The sequence below is a fragment of the Heloderma suspectum genome, chromosome 1 (assembly GCF_057233095.1).
Source record: "Heloderma suspectum isolate Gila_16-S chromosome 1, 16-S_ref, whole genome shotgun sequence".
Lineage (NCBI taxonomy): Eukaryota > Metazoa > Chordata > Lepidosauria > Squamata > Helodermatidae > Heloderma > Heloderma suspectum.
Genome location: NC_139458.1, coordinates 152,037,661 through 152,054,643, shown reverse-complemented (window position 1 = coordinate 152,054,643; position 16,983 = coordinate 152,037,661). Strand labels below are relative to the sequence as shown.

The following is a 16,983-nucleotide window of genomic DNA, read 5'->3' as shown; positions in this document are numbered from 1 at the left end:
GTGCTTATTGGGGCCGCGGTGGCTTAGTGGTTAAGACGCTGAACTGCATACCGGATGGTCGGCAGGACAGCAGTTCGAGACCTGAGTGCCGCATGACGGAGTGAGCTCCCGTCTTCAGTCCCAGTTCCTGCCAACCTAGCAGTTCGAAAGCAAGAAATTGCAAGTAGATAAATAGGTACCGCTTCGGCGGGAAAGGTAACAGCATTCTGTGCGCCTCAGTGTTCAGTCATGCCGGCCACATGACCATGGAAGAGCTGGCTCTTTGGCTTAGAAATGGAGATGAGCACCACACCTTAGAGTCGGACATGACTGGTTGGGGACACCTTCACCTTTTTTTTTTATTGTGCTTAGTGGTGTGCTTGGCATAAAACTGATTTCATTCAGCAGTTGCTTCCATAACTGTAATGCCAGTAGGCTTCATATCACTGGACAACAATGTGTATGGAAGATGATCACATCAGTGCCGCACAACTTGAATCATTCAGAATTAAAAACAAATAAACCAGGTGAATAAAAAAAAAAAGTCTGATTTCTTAGAGAAGCTGGGACATGTGCTGTGGTTCTTTTTGCTTTGAAATATCCTGGTTTTGTGCTGTGTTCAGTTACAAATGGGGGATTGGTCTGAGGGCTGGTTTTGACTAAAAACAACTACGGATGCAATATTATTAGTTTTAATGGTATATTAAAGAAATTCTTCTAGACATCTGATATGGCATGCTAATTACACAAATGTGACTAATCTTTCCACCACGTGTTGATCCACTTATTTAAAAACTAACTCATGGCATGTATGCATGTGTTCCCAATCTTGTGACTAGTTCTGCAGCCTTCGAATGTGACCCATCTTGTCTGGAAACTTCTAAACACGAGTTGGTCTACAATCTGTACATACATTTGTTCTGCAATGTAAATGTGAACATCTGTCACAAGAAAAAGGTCGTTAGAGTGTATGATGTGCATCCATCTCAATTTATCATCCACAAAGTACAGGATTCATGTATGCTTTGCATGAGCTTTGAACACTGTACCCCAGAAAGGACTAGCCTTGCCATTAGATAATACTAGATGTTTTGGGGCCTACAACTCCTATCATTCCTTACCATTGGCTTTGCTGACTAGGGCTGATGGGAGTTAGAGGCCAAAACATTTGGAGGGCCACAAATTGCCCACCTGTGGAGTAGCAGGTGGAAAGGGCTTTCTCTTCCACTGCTACCTTGATGCATGTGCTTTTGCTGCTTATCATGGGGCTTCAATGGCTTGTGTAGCTCTCTTGCCTGTTGTACTGGCTCACAGCGCTAGTCTGCCTTTTGTTCTTCCCTGAATTCATTCTCCTATGCAAGCTAATTTCTTACCATACAAAGAAAGGCTTGGATTTTAGATCTAAAAAGACAAAATAAATGCATTTATTTTAAGCTGATTTCAACACCTCTTTAATCTGGCTAATTAAAGTGTCTGGAAGTGTCTCTTCTGATCAGCACCTCATATTTTTGATCTGTCTTTAGCTGCCAGCTACATAGGCAAAACATGTTCTCAATAGGGAGCAAGTATTAAGATCATTTTCCTGCATGTAGCATACAGTGCAGCAATCTGCTAGATTGGAATCTAGAACGTCAACTGGATGTACAAGAAGAGCAACAGTGGCCAAGCAAGATGAAACTCCTCTCTTTCACAGTAAACTTGAGCTATTGGGTTCTCCCTCCCTCCCTCTTTCGTGTGTCATTCTTGTGTAATTTCTGGTGTGGGAGATGGAAGAATTGCTTGGAGTTGGGAACTGCTGAGTTGAAGCTGGAAGTAGTTTCTGGGAAACGGTAGTTTCTGGGAGGACAAATAGAAGTTTCATAGTTCTAGATGGGAGGAGCTAAGTAGGAGAAGGGTTGTAGCTCTGAGGAAATTGAGTTCCTTGTGTTTACTTGCAAAGGACAGCTGAATGGATTCAACTGTGTGCTTGAGGAAAAGTCTGCTTCTTTTTTAGCACAAGTCTTTCAGTGCATATTGTAAGAAGATCACTTTCCATCCACCTCTACATCCTTTGAATTTATATCTGCTCAAACTGGTCCTATCTCCTTAATTCAGTCTGAATCCCTATACCAGGGGAGGGCAACCAAAAGTGGGTGGGGCCCAGATGACCCTCCACTCAGCCCTCTGTGGGCTGTCTAACATCGGGGGGGGGGCATGGCCTCGCCCTTTTGTCATCTCTCGGTTCCTGGTGGGTGCATTGGGTAGATGATCCTCCTGATGCGTCTGCTGGGAACCAGCTTCGTTGTGTGTGGGTCTTCTGCTATGGGAGAAGACCCACATGCAGCAAAGCCACTTCTCCTGCACCACACCTTCTGCCACTGGGGAGAGGATGTGAGGCAGGGGAAGATACCACACTGAACATGAGCACTTCTCCAGCCGCCAGCTCAGTTAGGCAGCTTTGCCCATGCGGCAGCTTCCCTAATGGGGAAGGCATTGTGCAGCCAAGTCCCCCCACCCACCCCGATCCCTTGCTGTTATCTCTGGGCAACCTTTGTGGCCTGGATTAGGTCTGCGGGCTGTAGGTTGCTGTCTGCTGCCCGACATGCTTGTATTAAGTAATATTGCATAAAACCAATCTTATATAACAAAAGTACTCATGAGATATGGATTCTGTAGATCCTGCTCTCATCCTTATTATAGTAGTATTACTTCTGTATTGCAAGAGCATGTTCTGTTGCTAATTGGGCATGTATTGTGTTGTTTCAGTGATGTCCTCGCACTGCCAATCTTTAAGCAGGAAGAGCCTCAACTCTCCCCTGGGAATGACACAAAACTCCCTCCCTTTCAATATGTGCTCTGCACAGCCACATCTCCTGCTGTGAAGCTTCATGAAGAAACTCTGACATATCTCAACCAAGGTATGATCAATACAAAATTGAATAGGCAATTGCTTTCCAGTGGTTTCCAGACTAAATGCTGCAAATATTAGCTCCTATTTGCTCTGGGAGTTGTTGAAGCCAAGTGTGGTCAGTTCATGTATGGGTGACCACAGGAATTTAATGTTCTGAACTTGCTAAACAAAGAGTGGGATAGTGGTAACTCTACTCTTGTCCAGAAGAAAAAAAAAATGCATGAATATTCCTGCATCTGAGGTCAGCTGTTTACATAATAAAAACCAGTTAATGCTCATATGAAGTCAAGAGTTGACTTCTACCAAGCAGTCATGTGGTTCCAATGAGAAGTACTTCATTATTGTCACTTGAAATGTAGTACTCCAATTTTAGTAGTTCCAGAAAATATTCTAGAGTACATGGTCTTGTATATGGAAGTGTCACTGCATGGTGAAAAAAAATCCTTATGACTATTCATTGTTAGTCCTGTAAATAGTGAATCAGTGGCACAACATTATTTTGTTTCAAATGGATGCTGCCTCTTATGTCATTTTATCTCTGTTTCATCATATTTATGTGCATTTCTAAGAACCAGTAACCACAGATGGAATTAATGTTTTTTTTTAACCTCATACTAACATTTTCCTACAATTACCCTTACTAGTTTTAGACGTTATGTAATAAAAGAGGAACAAAAAGCTCAAGTAAATCATGCTTCCTATCCATGCTCTTTTGCAACCTCTGAAGTAGAAATTTCACATCTTTCTCCAGAAGGAGATACAAAGTCTCAAAGAGCTTGTGTGTCTCACTATATGGATGCACTAGACAGGAAATCGGATGTTGCAAATAATTGAGACACTTGCATTTCCTGTTCTCTTCCCCTGCCATGCTACCACCAGAATGAAGCCACTTCTAGAGATGCCACTTTGGCATTAAGCAGAATTGCAGAAAGTTGCTCTGTGTAGTAGGGGAAGAAGAGTTGGAAGGGCTAGGGCAGGATGGAAATAGCATGGAAACATTTAGCCCCCATTTTGGGGATTAGTAAAGGCAGAAGTGAAAGTTTCTGATCTCCTCCGGGTTGTAGTGGAGCCCGGATGGTGGCAGGGCGCGGGGGGGGGGGGCAGGGCGGAGAGCTAGTCTTGTTCCTATTATGCTAAATTATGGGTTGGCATGCTGGTTGAAGCAGCCCATTGTTTCTGGTAGAAGGTATTGATTAACTGTAGGTCTAACATGCTTATATTCTAATTATTTAATCTGAGTCAAGGTATTCAAGAAAGTACTGGACAGCCATCTGTTAGGGAGGCTTTAAACTGGATTTCTGCACTAACAGGGCATTAGACTCAAGGGTCTAAGGGGCCCCTTCCAACTTTTAGGATTCTGTGATTCTTTAAAAAAACTTACTATTTACAATTTTTTAAAAATGGATTGAAGAGTTTTTACCCCCATCCTGCCTACACCTTGTTGTGAAAAAATGGAATCTCTGGGGTTCAGTCAGACAAGCCTTATGGATTGTCAAAATTTTAAATTTCCTACAAATAAGGAACTACGGATGTAAAGAGAATTTCCTTTTTTTAAAGGAACATAGGCCTCCTGTTTGTTGGTGTTGTTCAGTCATTCAGTTGTGTCCGACTCTTCGTGACCCCATGGACCATAGCACGACAGGCCTTCCTGTCCTGCGCTCTCTCCTGGAGCGTGCTGAAGTCCATATTCATTGCATCAGTGATGCTATCTAGCTATCTCATCCTCTGCCGTCCCCTTCTCCTTTTGCCTTCAGTCTTTCCCTACATCAGGGTCTTTTCCAGAGAGTTTTCTCTTCACATTTTGTTGTTGTTCAGTCGTTCAGTCGTGTCCGACTCTTCGTGACCCCATGGACCATAGCACGCCAGGCCTTCCTGTCCTGCGCTCTCTCCCGGAGCGTGCTCAAGTTCATATTCATTGCATCCGTGATGCTATCTAGCCATCTCATCCTCTGCCGTCCCCTTCTCCTTTTGCCTTCAGTCTTTCCCAGCATCAGGGTCTTTTCCAGGGAGTTTTCTCTTCGCATTAGGTGGCCAAAATATTGGAGCTTCAGCTTCATTATCTGTCCTTCCAATGAGCACTCAGGGTTGATTTCCTTTAGGATGGTCTGATTTGACCTCCTTGCAGTCCAGGGGACTCGTAAGAGTCTTCTCCAGCACCACAGTTCGAAAGCCTCAATTCTTCGGCGCTCAGCCTTCCTTATAGTCCAGCTCTCACAGCCATACATTACTACTGGGAAAACCATAGCTTTGATTATGCGGACCTTTGTCGGCAAGGTGATGTTTCTGCTTCTTACTATGCTGTCTAGGTTTGCCATAGCTTTCCTCCCAAGGAGCAAGCATCTTTTAATTTCAGGGCTACAGTCACCGTCTGCGGTGATCTTGGAGCCCAAGAAAATAAAATCTGTCACCGCTTCCATTTCTTCCCCTTCTATATGCCAGGAAGTGATGGGGCCAGATTCCATGATCTTCGTTTTTTTAATGTTGAGTTTCAAACCAGCTTTTGCACTCTCCACTTTCACCCTCAACAAGAGGCTCTTTAGATCCTCTTCACTTTCTGCCATTAGGGTGGTATCGTCTGCGTATCTGAGGTTGTTGATAATTCTCCTGTCAATCTTAATTCCGACCTGTGATTCATCCAACCCGGTGTTTCTCATGAAGTATTCTGCATATAAGTTAAATAAGCAGGGCGACAATATGCAGCCTTGTCGTACTCCTTTCCCAATTTTGAACCAATTGATTGTTCCATGTCTGGTTCTTACTGTTGCTTCTTGACCCTCGTACAGGTTTCTCAGGAGACAGGTAAGGTGGTCTGGTACTCCCATCTCTTTAAGAATTTGCTGCAGTTTGTTGTGATCCACACAATCAAAGGCTTTAGTGTAGTCAATGAAGCAGAAATAGACATTGTTCTGGAATTCTCTTGCTTTGTCCACGATCAAGCGAAAGTTGGCGATTTGATCTCTAGTTCCTCTGCCTCTTCGAAACCCAGCTTGTACTTCCGGTAGTTTGGGTTCGCATACTGCTGCAGCCTAGCTTGTAGGATTTTGAGCATAACCTTGCTGGCATGTGAAATGAGCGCAATTGTATGGTAGTTTGAACACTCTTTGGCAATGCCCTTCTTTGGAATTGGAATGTAAACTGACCTTTTCCAGTCTTGTGGCCACTGTAGAGTGTTCCAAATTTGTTGGCATATTGAGTGCAGCACTTTAACAGCATCATCTTTTAGGATTTTAAATAGCTCAGCTGGAATACTGTCATCTCCGCTAGCTTTGCTGTTAGTAATGCTTCCTAAGGCTCACTTGACTTCACTCTCTAGGATGTCCGGCTCAAGTTCAGTGACCGCACTATCATGGCTATCAGGGACATTCAGATCTTTCCTGTATAGTTCTTCTGTGTATTCTTTCCACCTCTTCTGAATCTCATCTGCTTCTGTTAGGTCCCTGCCTTCTTTCTTCTTTATCATGCCCATCTTTGCAGAAAACGTTCCCTTGAGATCTCCGATTTTCTTGAAGAGATCTCTAGTCTTTCCCATTCTGTTGTTTTCCTCGATTTCTTTGCATTGTTCATTTAAGAAGGCCTTCTTGTCCCTCCTTGCTATTCTCTGGAACTCTGCATTCAGATGGATATATCTTCCCCTTTCTCCCTTGCGTTTTGCTTCCCTTCTTTCGTGAGCTACTTGTAAAGCCTCATCAGACAGCCACTTTGCTTTCTTGCATTTCTTTTTCTTTGGGATGGATTTCGTTGCTGCCTCCTGAACAATGTTATGGACCTCCGTCCATAGTTCCTCAGGCACTCTGTCTATCAGGTCTAATCCCTGAAATCTATTTCTCACCTCCACTGTATATTCATAAGGGATATGATTTTAGGCCTCCTAATTACAGCTTGTTAAATAATACACTGTTTAAGATACCGGTTGTGTAATACCTGTCTAGAATATTTACATGAGCAGTTAGCACAGCACTTAGTAGCTGTGGCATCCATCTCTTTCCTTGCCATCACCATGCCTCCTGTGCATAACCACATCTCAACATGGAATATATGCAATTCCATAATAGGATTTTAATCACTCCATCAAATTAGAACTATTTTGGAAGCATACCGCTGGACATATCTATGACCAAAAAAACAACAAAACCAAAACACTTTTTAATTTTTTTTACCATGACCAGCATATGCCTGTGCAGACCTGTTGTCCTAGAAATCAGTTTAATTACACAGGCAGGGCCTGCAACATTTAATCCTGCCAACAGGAGTTCCCAGTGACATTACAAGCATTGCCAGAACATAATCGTGGATATAAACCAGAATGATAAGAATATAAGAAGTGCCCTGTTGGATGGGGCTAAGACCCATCTAGTGTAGCAATTGGTTTCCAACAGCCAGCCAGTCAAATACTTCTGGAAACTCACTAGCAGGCAGAGAGGGAATGACAAGACCATCTCTACCACTCTCCCCTACTACCCACTTCCATTTAGCTATCATAAAGACTCCATAAGCTTGCCTAATCCTCAAAGCAGGACTGCTGAACCTCTTTTCAGCCTGAGGGCTGAATTCCATTTTGGAGAAAGCTCTTGCATCCACATTCCAGTGGTGGGCAGGGCCAAATGCAAATGGGATAGGGCCAAAATACAAAAAACCCAGCATATTTTAGCTTACAGCTCTTACTGCCAGTAGGCAACCTTAGGAGAGGCATTTCAGCCTTTTAGAATGGGGGCTGCACAGAAGTCATGAAACCGCCAAATGATGGGTGGACAGGGAAAAGGGGGGGCCAGGAGAAGGGGGCATGGCCATCTGGGGAACCTGGGCCTGAAGTTCTGCACCTCTGTTTTAAAGATGAACAAGCTAGACAGGCCCTAAAAACCACACCTTGCTGTAGTGAATTCCATAAATTCACTGGGTGACCAGACTTCTACAATAATAAGAGGGATAATAATTTCTTTTCATTCTCTCCACAACATTAATGCTTTGGTAAATCTCTCTTCATTTAGTCTGTAAGTTAGGGTTAGGCAGCATGCCACCCTCCAGATGTTTTGGACTACAACTCCCATCAACCTCAACCAGCATGGCCAATGGTAGAGGATTATGGGAGTTGTAGTCCAAAGCATTTGGAGGGCACCAGGTTGTCTTCTCTTGCTCTAAGTTAAAAAGCCAGCTTTCTTCACAGGTAAATACTCCAGTCCCTTGATCATTATATTTTCCTTTTCTTGTACCTTCTCTCAGCTCTGGGGGTTCCTTTTTGAAATGGAGATAGAATGAGAGAAAGGAGAGAGGGTGCATTCAAACTCTCAAAGGTGTTAGGAAGACCTAATAATCTGAAGCGATACCAGTAAAGACAGGACACCATGGCAAGGAGAAGACCAGCCTCGCCCCCTTCCATCTGCCAGTAAAGGAGCAGCTGTAAGGAGCTTTCCCTCTCCCAGCTACCAACCACCAGAAAGAACACTCAGCTCCAACTGCCCTTGAACTGCAGAGCAGGGGATCAAAGGCCACTGAGAGACTGCACCCTGTGCCTCCCAGTAGGGTCATGATGGCAAGGGGGAGACCAATCTTCCCCCTTTCCATTGGCCAGTAAAGGAGCAGCTGCTTCAGTGCTTTGTCTTCCCTTCTCGTTCCTTTTTCCATTTATGTTGCAACTTTTAGATTGTGAGCTTGTGGGCAGGGACTGCCTTAGCATTTAATATATGTACAGTGCTTAGAAAATGGCACTTTATAAATGATTAATTTGTGATGTCTTACTCTAAAGAATATCAATCGATTGGTTGTATGAACTCATTTGCTAGTCTAAAGAAGTCTGTTTTATGATCACAAATCATCTTTAGAACAGATTTTACTGGAAAAACCCACTATAAATATGGTACTGGAAATCTCAATAAACAAGTGGCCATTAAAGTCAAGGATCTTTACGGCCATTTCAAAGAACCTATTGTTCTAGGGCTCTCAAACAGTTATTTCTTTGTAGTAGCTTAGTGCTTAGATCTTATTTCTGCACTTCTCAAAAGAAACAGACTGGTTACTACTACTGTGGTGTGGTGGTTAGAGTACAGTAATAAGACCAGAGAGATCTAGGTTCAATTCCCTATTGGCCATGAAGTGTACTGGGTGAGTTTGGGATCAGTTATGATCTCTCAGGCTAGCCTACCTCACAGGGTTATTGTGAGGATAAAAGTGGGGACAACTATGTATGCTGCCTTGAGTTCACTGAAGGAAAGGCAAGATAGAAATGTAATTAGAAATTATTTAAGTCATTGTAAGGAAATATTATTTTAAAATAAATTATACAACTTGGTATAAGCTCAGGAAGCCCTTGATTATACAGCAGATCCAAACTAAAAAGCTCTACAGCATAAGGATGGTACCTGCTCAAATAATTCATTAGGGTTTTTAATTTTTTGTGCAGAATGTTGTATCTCTTTATAATTGACTAAGGCTGCAATCCAAAACACACTTACTAGAGATTATGGCTGCAATCCTATACCAATTTATCTGGATGTAAGCCTCACTGAACTAGTAGACATGTGTAGGATTGCACTGCGTACTGAGGGAGGAGAAGGATTGGGACTTATGAAAAAGTGTGGAGAGAAGAGGTTTGCAAAGGCAAGGAGGAATAAACAGAAGATCGTGAAGCTAAATGAGGTCCCCATCTGGACACTTGCCACTTAAAAAAACTGCCTACACATTTAGATTTTGTAGATAATAAGGCTGGCTATATTATAAAGTTGGCTCCCCAGCCTCTGAAACTTGAAAGGCCACCTGAGGACGTTCAAGAAGTAGCTGTTCTAAACCCAAAGCTCAGAGCTGACCAGAAGGCAGCTGTTGACAAGGGGCTCTGTATGAAGGATAGGGTACTTGAACAGAAAGCATGCTTGAGGTTGTGCTGTCCCTGAATTTTCATAGTGAGGGGAAACTTGGTGCCTCTTCTCTGTACACTGTCAGAAGTCAACCTTGCATGTTCCCTTTGCAGAGAATGTGCTGGTGAAGTTGGAAGAGGCAGGAGACTTGTGCACTGCTTCCAACCTGTCCAGTGTATCCTACCAGTCCCTACCAGGTCCTGACAATCTTGTCAACCACCACAGTCTGTTCCTATAATACAGCATGATACAATCATGTTCTGCAGTGTGAACAGCCAGTCACAGACTTTGTAACTTCATCAAAAAGTCTTCATTGCTTACCAACAGAAATACTGTATAAGATTTTGTGAGTGATCACATGCTTCAGGGATCTTTTACAGCACTGTTGTAAAGTAGGTCACTATTAATCATAACCCATATTATAGGGAAGGGGTACAGAAACCTAGACAGTGACTTGTCTAAAGCCAGCTAATGAATTCATGGTTGAGGCATGAATTCATGAGATCTGCAGCAGGGACAGTCTAGTTCAGTCTTAGTCAACATAAAACAATAGTATAGAGAATACTTACAGGTGAGACATTTTGTGCTTTGCATTAGATACATGTCATTGTCGGAATGGCATGTGCAGCTTCCTGGGATTCTAATGCTATGTTGTAGAGGAGTTGAAGACAAAACAGTTGTCCGTTGTTACAGTGATCATGTAGCTGCGGATACTCACCCCTTTCAAGCTCTATGATTAATTGCATGAGAATGTCAGTGCAGATGCGTATCCAATTGGAAGTAAAGCTGTGCAAAATAGATGACCTCTATATGCAGATGTGCACCTCTAGCAGTGGATGAGATGCTCAACTCATTCCCTCTTCCCAAGTTTTACACACACACACACACACACACACCCCACCATTAGTCAGCATGCTCAGTCCTCATAGGGCAGTTTTTTGGGGGTCCCCCTTAATTTTTTCCTTCTTTCTCCTGCAAACCTTGGGGTTCTCCCTCTTTGTGTGTGGATGGTGAGGTTTTGGCTAATAAGACATGGCACTTGAGAATGAGTTTGCTATTATTATATAGGATTTGCCTCCAGGCAGGGTGGTTGGGCTGAAACTAGGTAAGGTGTTAAGGGCGCAATCCCTTAACAACTTGGGCACAAACCCAGCATTGCTGGCTGGGGAATCCTGGGAGATGTAGGACTTTTTTCTGTCTAAACATGCATAGGATTGCATCCTAAGTCTCTTTCAACCCCACAGTTCTAGTTTACCCCTGGGGAGATTTTTCTTGTTATATGTGGAGTTCAGAAAAGTTCAGTCAAAAAGGAAAACCAAACAAAAAGGCTGCAAGCCCTTTGCCTGATTACTCAGTTGTGCACCAGTGGCTTAGCAGATCTCACTATGCCTGGAGTGCCTGGGACAGGGCATAGCTCAGTGGTAGTGCACATGCTTGCTATGCAGGAAAGTTCCAGGTTCAATACCTGGCATTTCCAAGTAGGGCTAGGAAAGAATCCTGCCTGAAACCCTGGAGAGCTCTTGCCAGTCAGTGTTGACAGTACTGGGCTAGATGGATCAGTGGTTTAACTCAGTATGTCAGCTGTTTTATGTCTGTATCAGATTCCTCTTCCCCAGGGTTACTTGGGGATAAGCCCCAGTACTAGTTCTTGCCTTCTGGAATAGACTCTGAGAATGCACCATCTCTGACCAGGCAGAAACACTTGGCTGGAGCAGGACTTTTCTGCTAGGCAATAGCTGGACCAGGATACGACAGCTGATTAATCAAGAAGACATGGATTCCCCCCGCCACCCTGAAGCAATCCAAGTACAGCTTGTTTTGAGAGGGTGCAAGACAATTCATATAAAAAAAGACTGAAGAAAACTAATATATGGAGGAAAAAAAAGGAAAGGTTCCTCCTGTGCAAGCACCAAGTCATTGCTGACTCCTAGAGGGACACCGCTTTCGCTGGTGTTTTCATGGCAGACTGTAACGGGGTGGTTTGCCATTGCCTTCCCCAGTCGTGACTACCTTTCCCCCAGCAAGCTGGGTACTCATTTTACCGACCTCGGAAGGATGGAAGGCTGAGTCGACCTGAGCCGGCTACCTGGGACCCAGCTTCTGCTGGGATCCAACTCAGGTCGTGGGGAGAGTTTCGGTTGCAATACCGCCACCTACCACTCTGCGCCACACGAGGCTCTAATATATGGAGAAGAAGTTTAAAAAATGGGGGATGCATTTATAATGTTAATATATTTCAGATATGTTTCTTCCTCCTTCACACCTCAGAAAAGGACGGGGCATGACAGGTTAGAACAGAAAGAGCACAAGCTTTTGTTCACTTGTTTATAAAAATACCCCAAATATAAATGAAGTGATTCACTGAGTGAAATTTACTCAGGAGTTTTTAAAACGAAAGTATAGATTGGTATCTGACAACCAGAGTTTGAAAGGGGTGAGTAGCTTCAGCTACAGGGAGGCTCAGAGGATGGCAACAAGACAGAGGGCTTCCTCAGTGGTGGGTGGCGTCCCAGTTAAGGAATGATCTCCCTGACGCCAACGTTTTCATCACCAGGTTAGAACTGCCCTCTTCTCTCAGGCATTTGGCAGCATACAGTGAGTTTTAAATTAGGTCTCTGGCTGATAGTTTAACAATTTTTTGTAGATATTTGTTGTCTATGTTACCTGTTTATATGGTTTTATGTAAATGGTTTTCTTTTTGTACTTTGTATAATGTGTTTTAATGGTTTTTAATTTTTGAGAACTGCCCAGAGAGCTCCGGCTATGGGGCGGTATAGAAATATAGTAAATGAAATAAAGGGATGATGCAGATCTACCAAATCCTGCAAAAAGGAAGAAAGTTGAATCTGGTGGCCTTGGTGGTCTCTTCTGACTATCATCACTCCTTCTAACAGCAAACTTAGGGTGCAGTCCTTTGGCTGATAGACAGCGGCCATAGGATTTTTTGTTTTCTGGGAACCAAGGTCAGAGCCGGCGCTCTGAGATCAGTTCCCAGAAAACTGACTCACCACTCCCTCCCCCACCGCCTCATAGCTTGTAAGAGGAGTGCAGAGCAGGGGAAAGGGGGGTGTTCCTGGGGGCAGGGAGGGTGCAGCGGAAGTGCCATTACGACGCTTCTTATGAGCTGTCTGGCCTCTCACTCTGTGGCACCATGGCTAGACAACCAAAATCGACCATCTAGCAGCAAATGCAGGGTGTCTGGAGTGCAGAGGAGAAGATCCCCTCCATGTTCCGCCTGCCTTGCATTGAATAGTTGGTCACCTCTGAGTTTAGAGGCGGCCGACTATCCTCATAAGATTGTGCTCTTAGGTGCCTACGGGACTGCAGCCAAAATGGGCTCACTGAGAAACTAGATCATGTTCAGTGGAACATAGATTTGCAGAAGTACACAAAAATTATTTTAAAAGAAACCTCTAATGTGGGTAACCCCTCCAACAGCCCAGTGAAGACTGAGCATACTCAGCAGCCTCGAGAATCCACAAAATGTTGAGCATGTCTGATTTAAAAGGGGTGGGGAAACAGGGGCAGGGAGTGAATTAACTTGCTTGAACCCCTTATAGTATCTTGGAGGAGGGCATGGTTGCTTGCTGGCATCCCAAACTGAAGCTTTTCTGTTGAGGGGTGAGTGCTGCAAAATCCCATTTGTGGGTCCCATTTGTGAAATTCTCCAAAGCCCTAAAGCTTGCATGTTTTGGCACTGTTTGCACAACATGACAGTCCACTGTGGATTATTTAACCCATGGTGAGGCTGCAGTGTGTGCGGGGTGTGTATGGCTGCCATGTTGAATATGCAACCCCTGCTCAGGGTTGTCGTGTTGTGTGAACCCACTAAGTGTGGGTTATACGGGGGTTAAACAATCCTTGCATAAACCATGGTCTGTTTTGTTTAACCCTTGCATAACCCATGTTTGCTGGGTTTACACGACAGGACAGTCCCTGAGCGGGGTGCCCATGGACACCACAGATTGTCATGGGTTAAATAACCTACCACTAGCCCTGGTGTGTTGTCTGAATCCGGTCAGTGACTAGGTGTATGATATGAAAGAAAGGAGTAATCACTTCTACGGATATAAATGAGTACGATTGGGAAGAATACAGTGGTGCGCTCCTGCTGGTGCTATTGACGTTATGCTAGTGCAGGACTGGGCTACTTGTAGGCCAAACTCCAGAGGGCCACAATTTCCAGGACTCCTCACCATTCACTCTGTTGGCTAGGGCTGATGGAAGTTATTGGCCAAAACATCTGGAGCCACAAGTTGCCCACCCCTGCGGTAGCATAAACCAATGCTTCTACTATGTAACTAGCATAATGGGTTTGGCTAGTACAACATCAATAGTGCTACACGGGACACTATTCTATATTACCCAGAAGAAATTCTAAACTCATACATCTGGATTTTTGGTTTACAGAGAATTGATTTGTGTACCATATTCAGAAATCATGTGGTGTGCACAAAACCTGGAGCAACACCTGCACACAAGTATGTTTCCTTGCCACATGGTTTTCAGTCTTTCTCGTCACCATATTTTCTAAAATATCTGCAACTCTGATAACACAGTTTATGTGTTTTTTTTAATGAAATTCTTAGGCCAGATTCTTGCATTATTGGAGCAGCCTGGGAACTGCTTCCCTGTGGTCCCATCCCATGCCAGATGAGCAACATGTTTTGAGAGGAACCATGTGTGTTGGTTCTACAATTATGATGGGAATCTCCATATTCTGGGATTAGATTTTTGATTTTAATTTTTGAGATCAATAGAAGTATGGGACAAAATCCAGTGAAGGACACAAAATGTGCATTCTTAAACATATTTGTAAACCAAAATAGAACACTGGACTCTAAGGAGCTGGCCAAATTCATGCTAGTCTCTGCAAGGCTAGTAATGGCAAAGGTCTGGAAAGGGGCAGGGGCCCTAACCCTGGAAATTGTGGTATGTTGCTTTAGATGAAAAATTAACTCATGAACTAGGACTGAATAGAGGGCTATTTAAACCAGATGCTTGGGGGCGGGGCAGGGGGAGGTAGGGCACAGTTTTATTTTTTACACAGTCAGAAATGTTTGAAGGTCACCACCACTTTCTTATTTGCAGTTATGGAAAGACAATTAACCCAATGTTTTCTGTGTCTCATATTTCCCTGCAAAATACTTTCATGAGCAGAAATTGTGATTTTGACATGTCTTTGCCAATCCAGATTATACCACACATACATTCTTCAAACAATGAAATAATTATTGTAAATAGAGTTTTGTTATTGTCTTGGATCAAGATTTAGGGATGCCTGCCCCTCGGGTCTCTAGAAATGCTATACAGAGGGTCAGGGGACCCTGTTGAATGCGTACTTTTGAAAACATAAAACCCAGCAGTTACTCAGATCTGCCTCTAGTAGCAGATGAAACATACAACTTTGCTAGTCTAAAAATTGCCATGTTTCTCTTAACTTCTGTTCTCTATCTACCAAAGAACCTATGTGTTTTGCTTAAGGCTGATGACAGATCTGGGTAACTGCTGGATTTTATGTTTCAGAAATGGGCAATCAGCCATTTTGTGTTTCTTTGTCCCAGCATACCTAGTTGTAAACCTCAAACCTGTGTAACACCTAGAGCAGCCTAATCCAGAGTTCTGTAACTGTTTTGAGCCTGTAGGCAGATTTGGCAATTTGAGAAACTGTCTTGGGCACGACCACAAATTAGCTGCCATGGGAGGTGTGGCTAGTCACAAACGACCAGTAACCTGCCCAAAAGACTGAGTACAAGGTAGAGGTGGGGTCTGAGCCCCACAACACACTAAAAAACTCCTTTGAACCCACAATTTTCAGCATCGATGAAACCTATTTCACAGAAGGCAAACTCTTTTTCTCCCCGCACCCTCTGCCAACTCATTACTTATGTGTAGCCCAGATACATTAATGGGAAATGAAGATGGCTGCTGCTGGAGGTTGTCACTTTGCTTTGAAGTGATTCCCAGCTGCTGGTAAGAAAATTATTTTTTAAGAAGTGGAAGGGGTAGGGCACTTCAACAGACCCCAAGAAAGGGGTCTGGGGGCACCCTTGTACCCGTGGGCACCATGTTGCTTACCCCTGGCCTAATAATGCAACTAAGTCTGCAGCCTCTTCCATGCTACATTTTAAGACTGTGACCAATGCAGACATAGTGCCTTTTAACATAAATTCATCTCCCCTGCTTGTTTTGCTTAACATCTAGCTTGATGAAGAGTTCTGGAGAACTCAAAAGTTTGCCCACTATTATGACATTTTGATTGGTCCTAGGAAAGGCCCTTCAATTGATTTTGGAATTTTTCTTACAGACCAGCCCAACCACTTTTGCTTTTTGTGTGCTTTAAAACTGGTAATTCTCTTTATAAGAGAAAATGAAGTTCTGTTTTTTTCTGGCGGAATCGTGCTAAGTCTGAACCTATGAACCATAGCAAGATTTGAGTAGAATAATAAAGCAATTTAGATTGCATTGGGTGAAAACTGTAGCTTATTTACCAAAGCTTGACATCTTGCTGCTAGAAATGACATATCAAACAAACACTGAAAAGTTAACTTGAGTTCCATAATGTAAACCTTACCGGTAGCATACCAGCTAAAATTAAGATTTCCAGAACAAAATGTCAATAATGACAAGTATTTTGGAATTGACACCTGAAATCAGACGCATTCACTGGATTGTGTTGAATAAAGGGCAATCTCTGAAAATAAGTGGTGCTTCTAAACTGGAGAGTACTTTAACAAGCTTAAGTGGAATCAAAGCTGCCTAGCTGTGAACTCTTTAAAAAAAAAAGGGGGGGGGCTGCTTTCTAATTCAAATCTAAGTGTCATGGACCATTTAAAACTAGAACTGATCCAGCAGAGAGATTTTTCTTGATTTCCCAATGTGCTATAATTTTTTCCTTCCCTTGTTAACTTCTATGTGTGAAAGGGAAAATATCCAGGTTGTTAAAATGTACTTGGATAAGTAAACAATGTGTGTGTGTGTGGGGGGGAGGGGAGATAAATAAGAGAACATTTAGATGTTGGCTTTCAGCCATCACATTAAATATTGCGGTTAGTTCCCTGTTCAGAAATCACACAGACCCTCCTCAAAGTTAAGCAGCTCACTGATTAAGCCCTTTTATCAACACACCTTTTGTGGTTTAAGAGATCTGTCTGACCCATTGCTCAGGGTTTCTTTTTTGTTTGTTTATTTGTTTGAGGGCTTTATTTCTTTGCTGACATGGCCTTGTGGTGTAGAAGAAGCATAGATACTGTCTGGCCACCTTCTGCC

At 43.3% G+C, this 16,983-nt stretch overlaps 1 protein-coding gene across 1 annotated transcript in view; it reads left to right on the top strand.

The window, feature by feature from the left end:
- TFCP2L1 (transcription factor CP2 like 1) overlaps positions 1-16,983 on the top strand; it is a 70,220-nt gene that overhangs the window by 9,959 nt on the left and 43,278 nt on the right. The window contains exon 2 of the mRNA XM_084829579.1: positions 2,725-2,876. Within this exon, the coding sequence (XP_084685705.1) occupies positions 2,725-2,876 (152 nt within the window). The remainder of the gene's footprint in view (positions 1-2,724; positions 2,877-16,983) is intronic.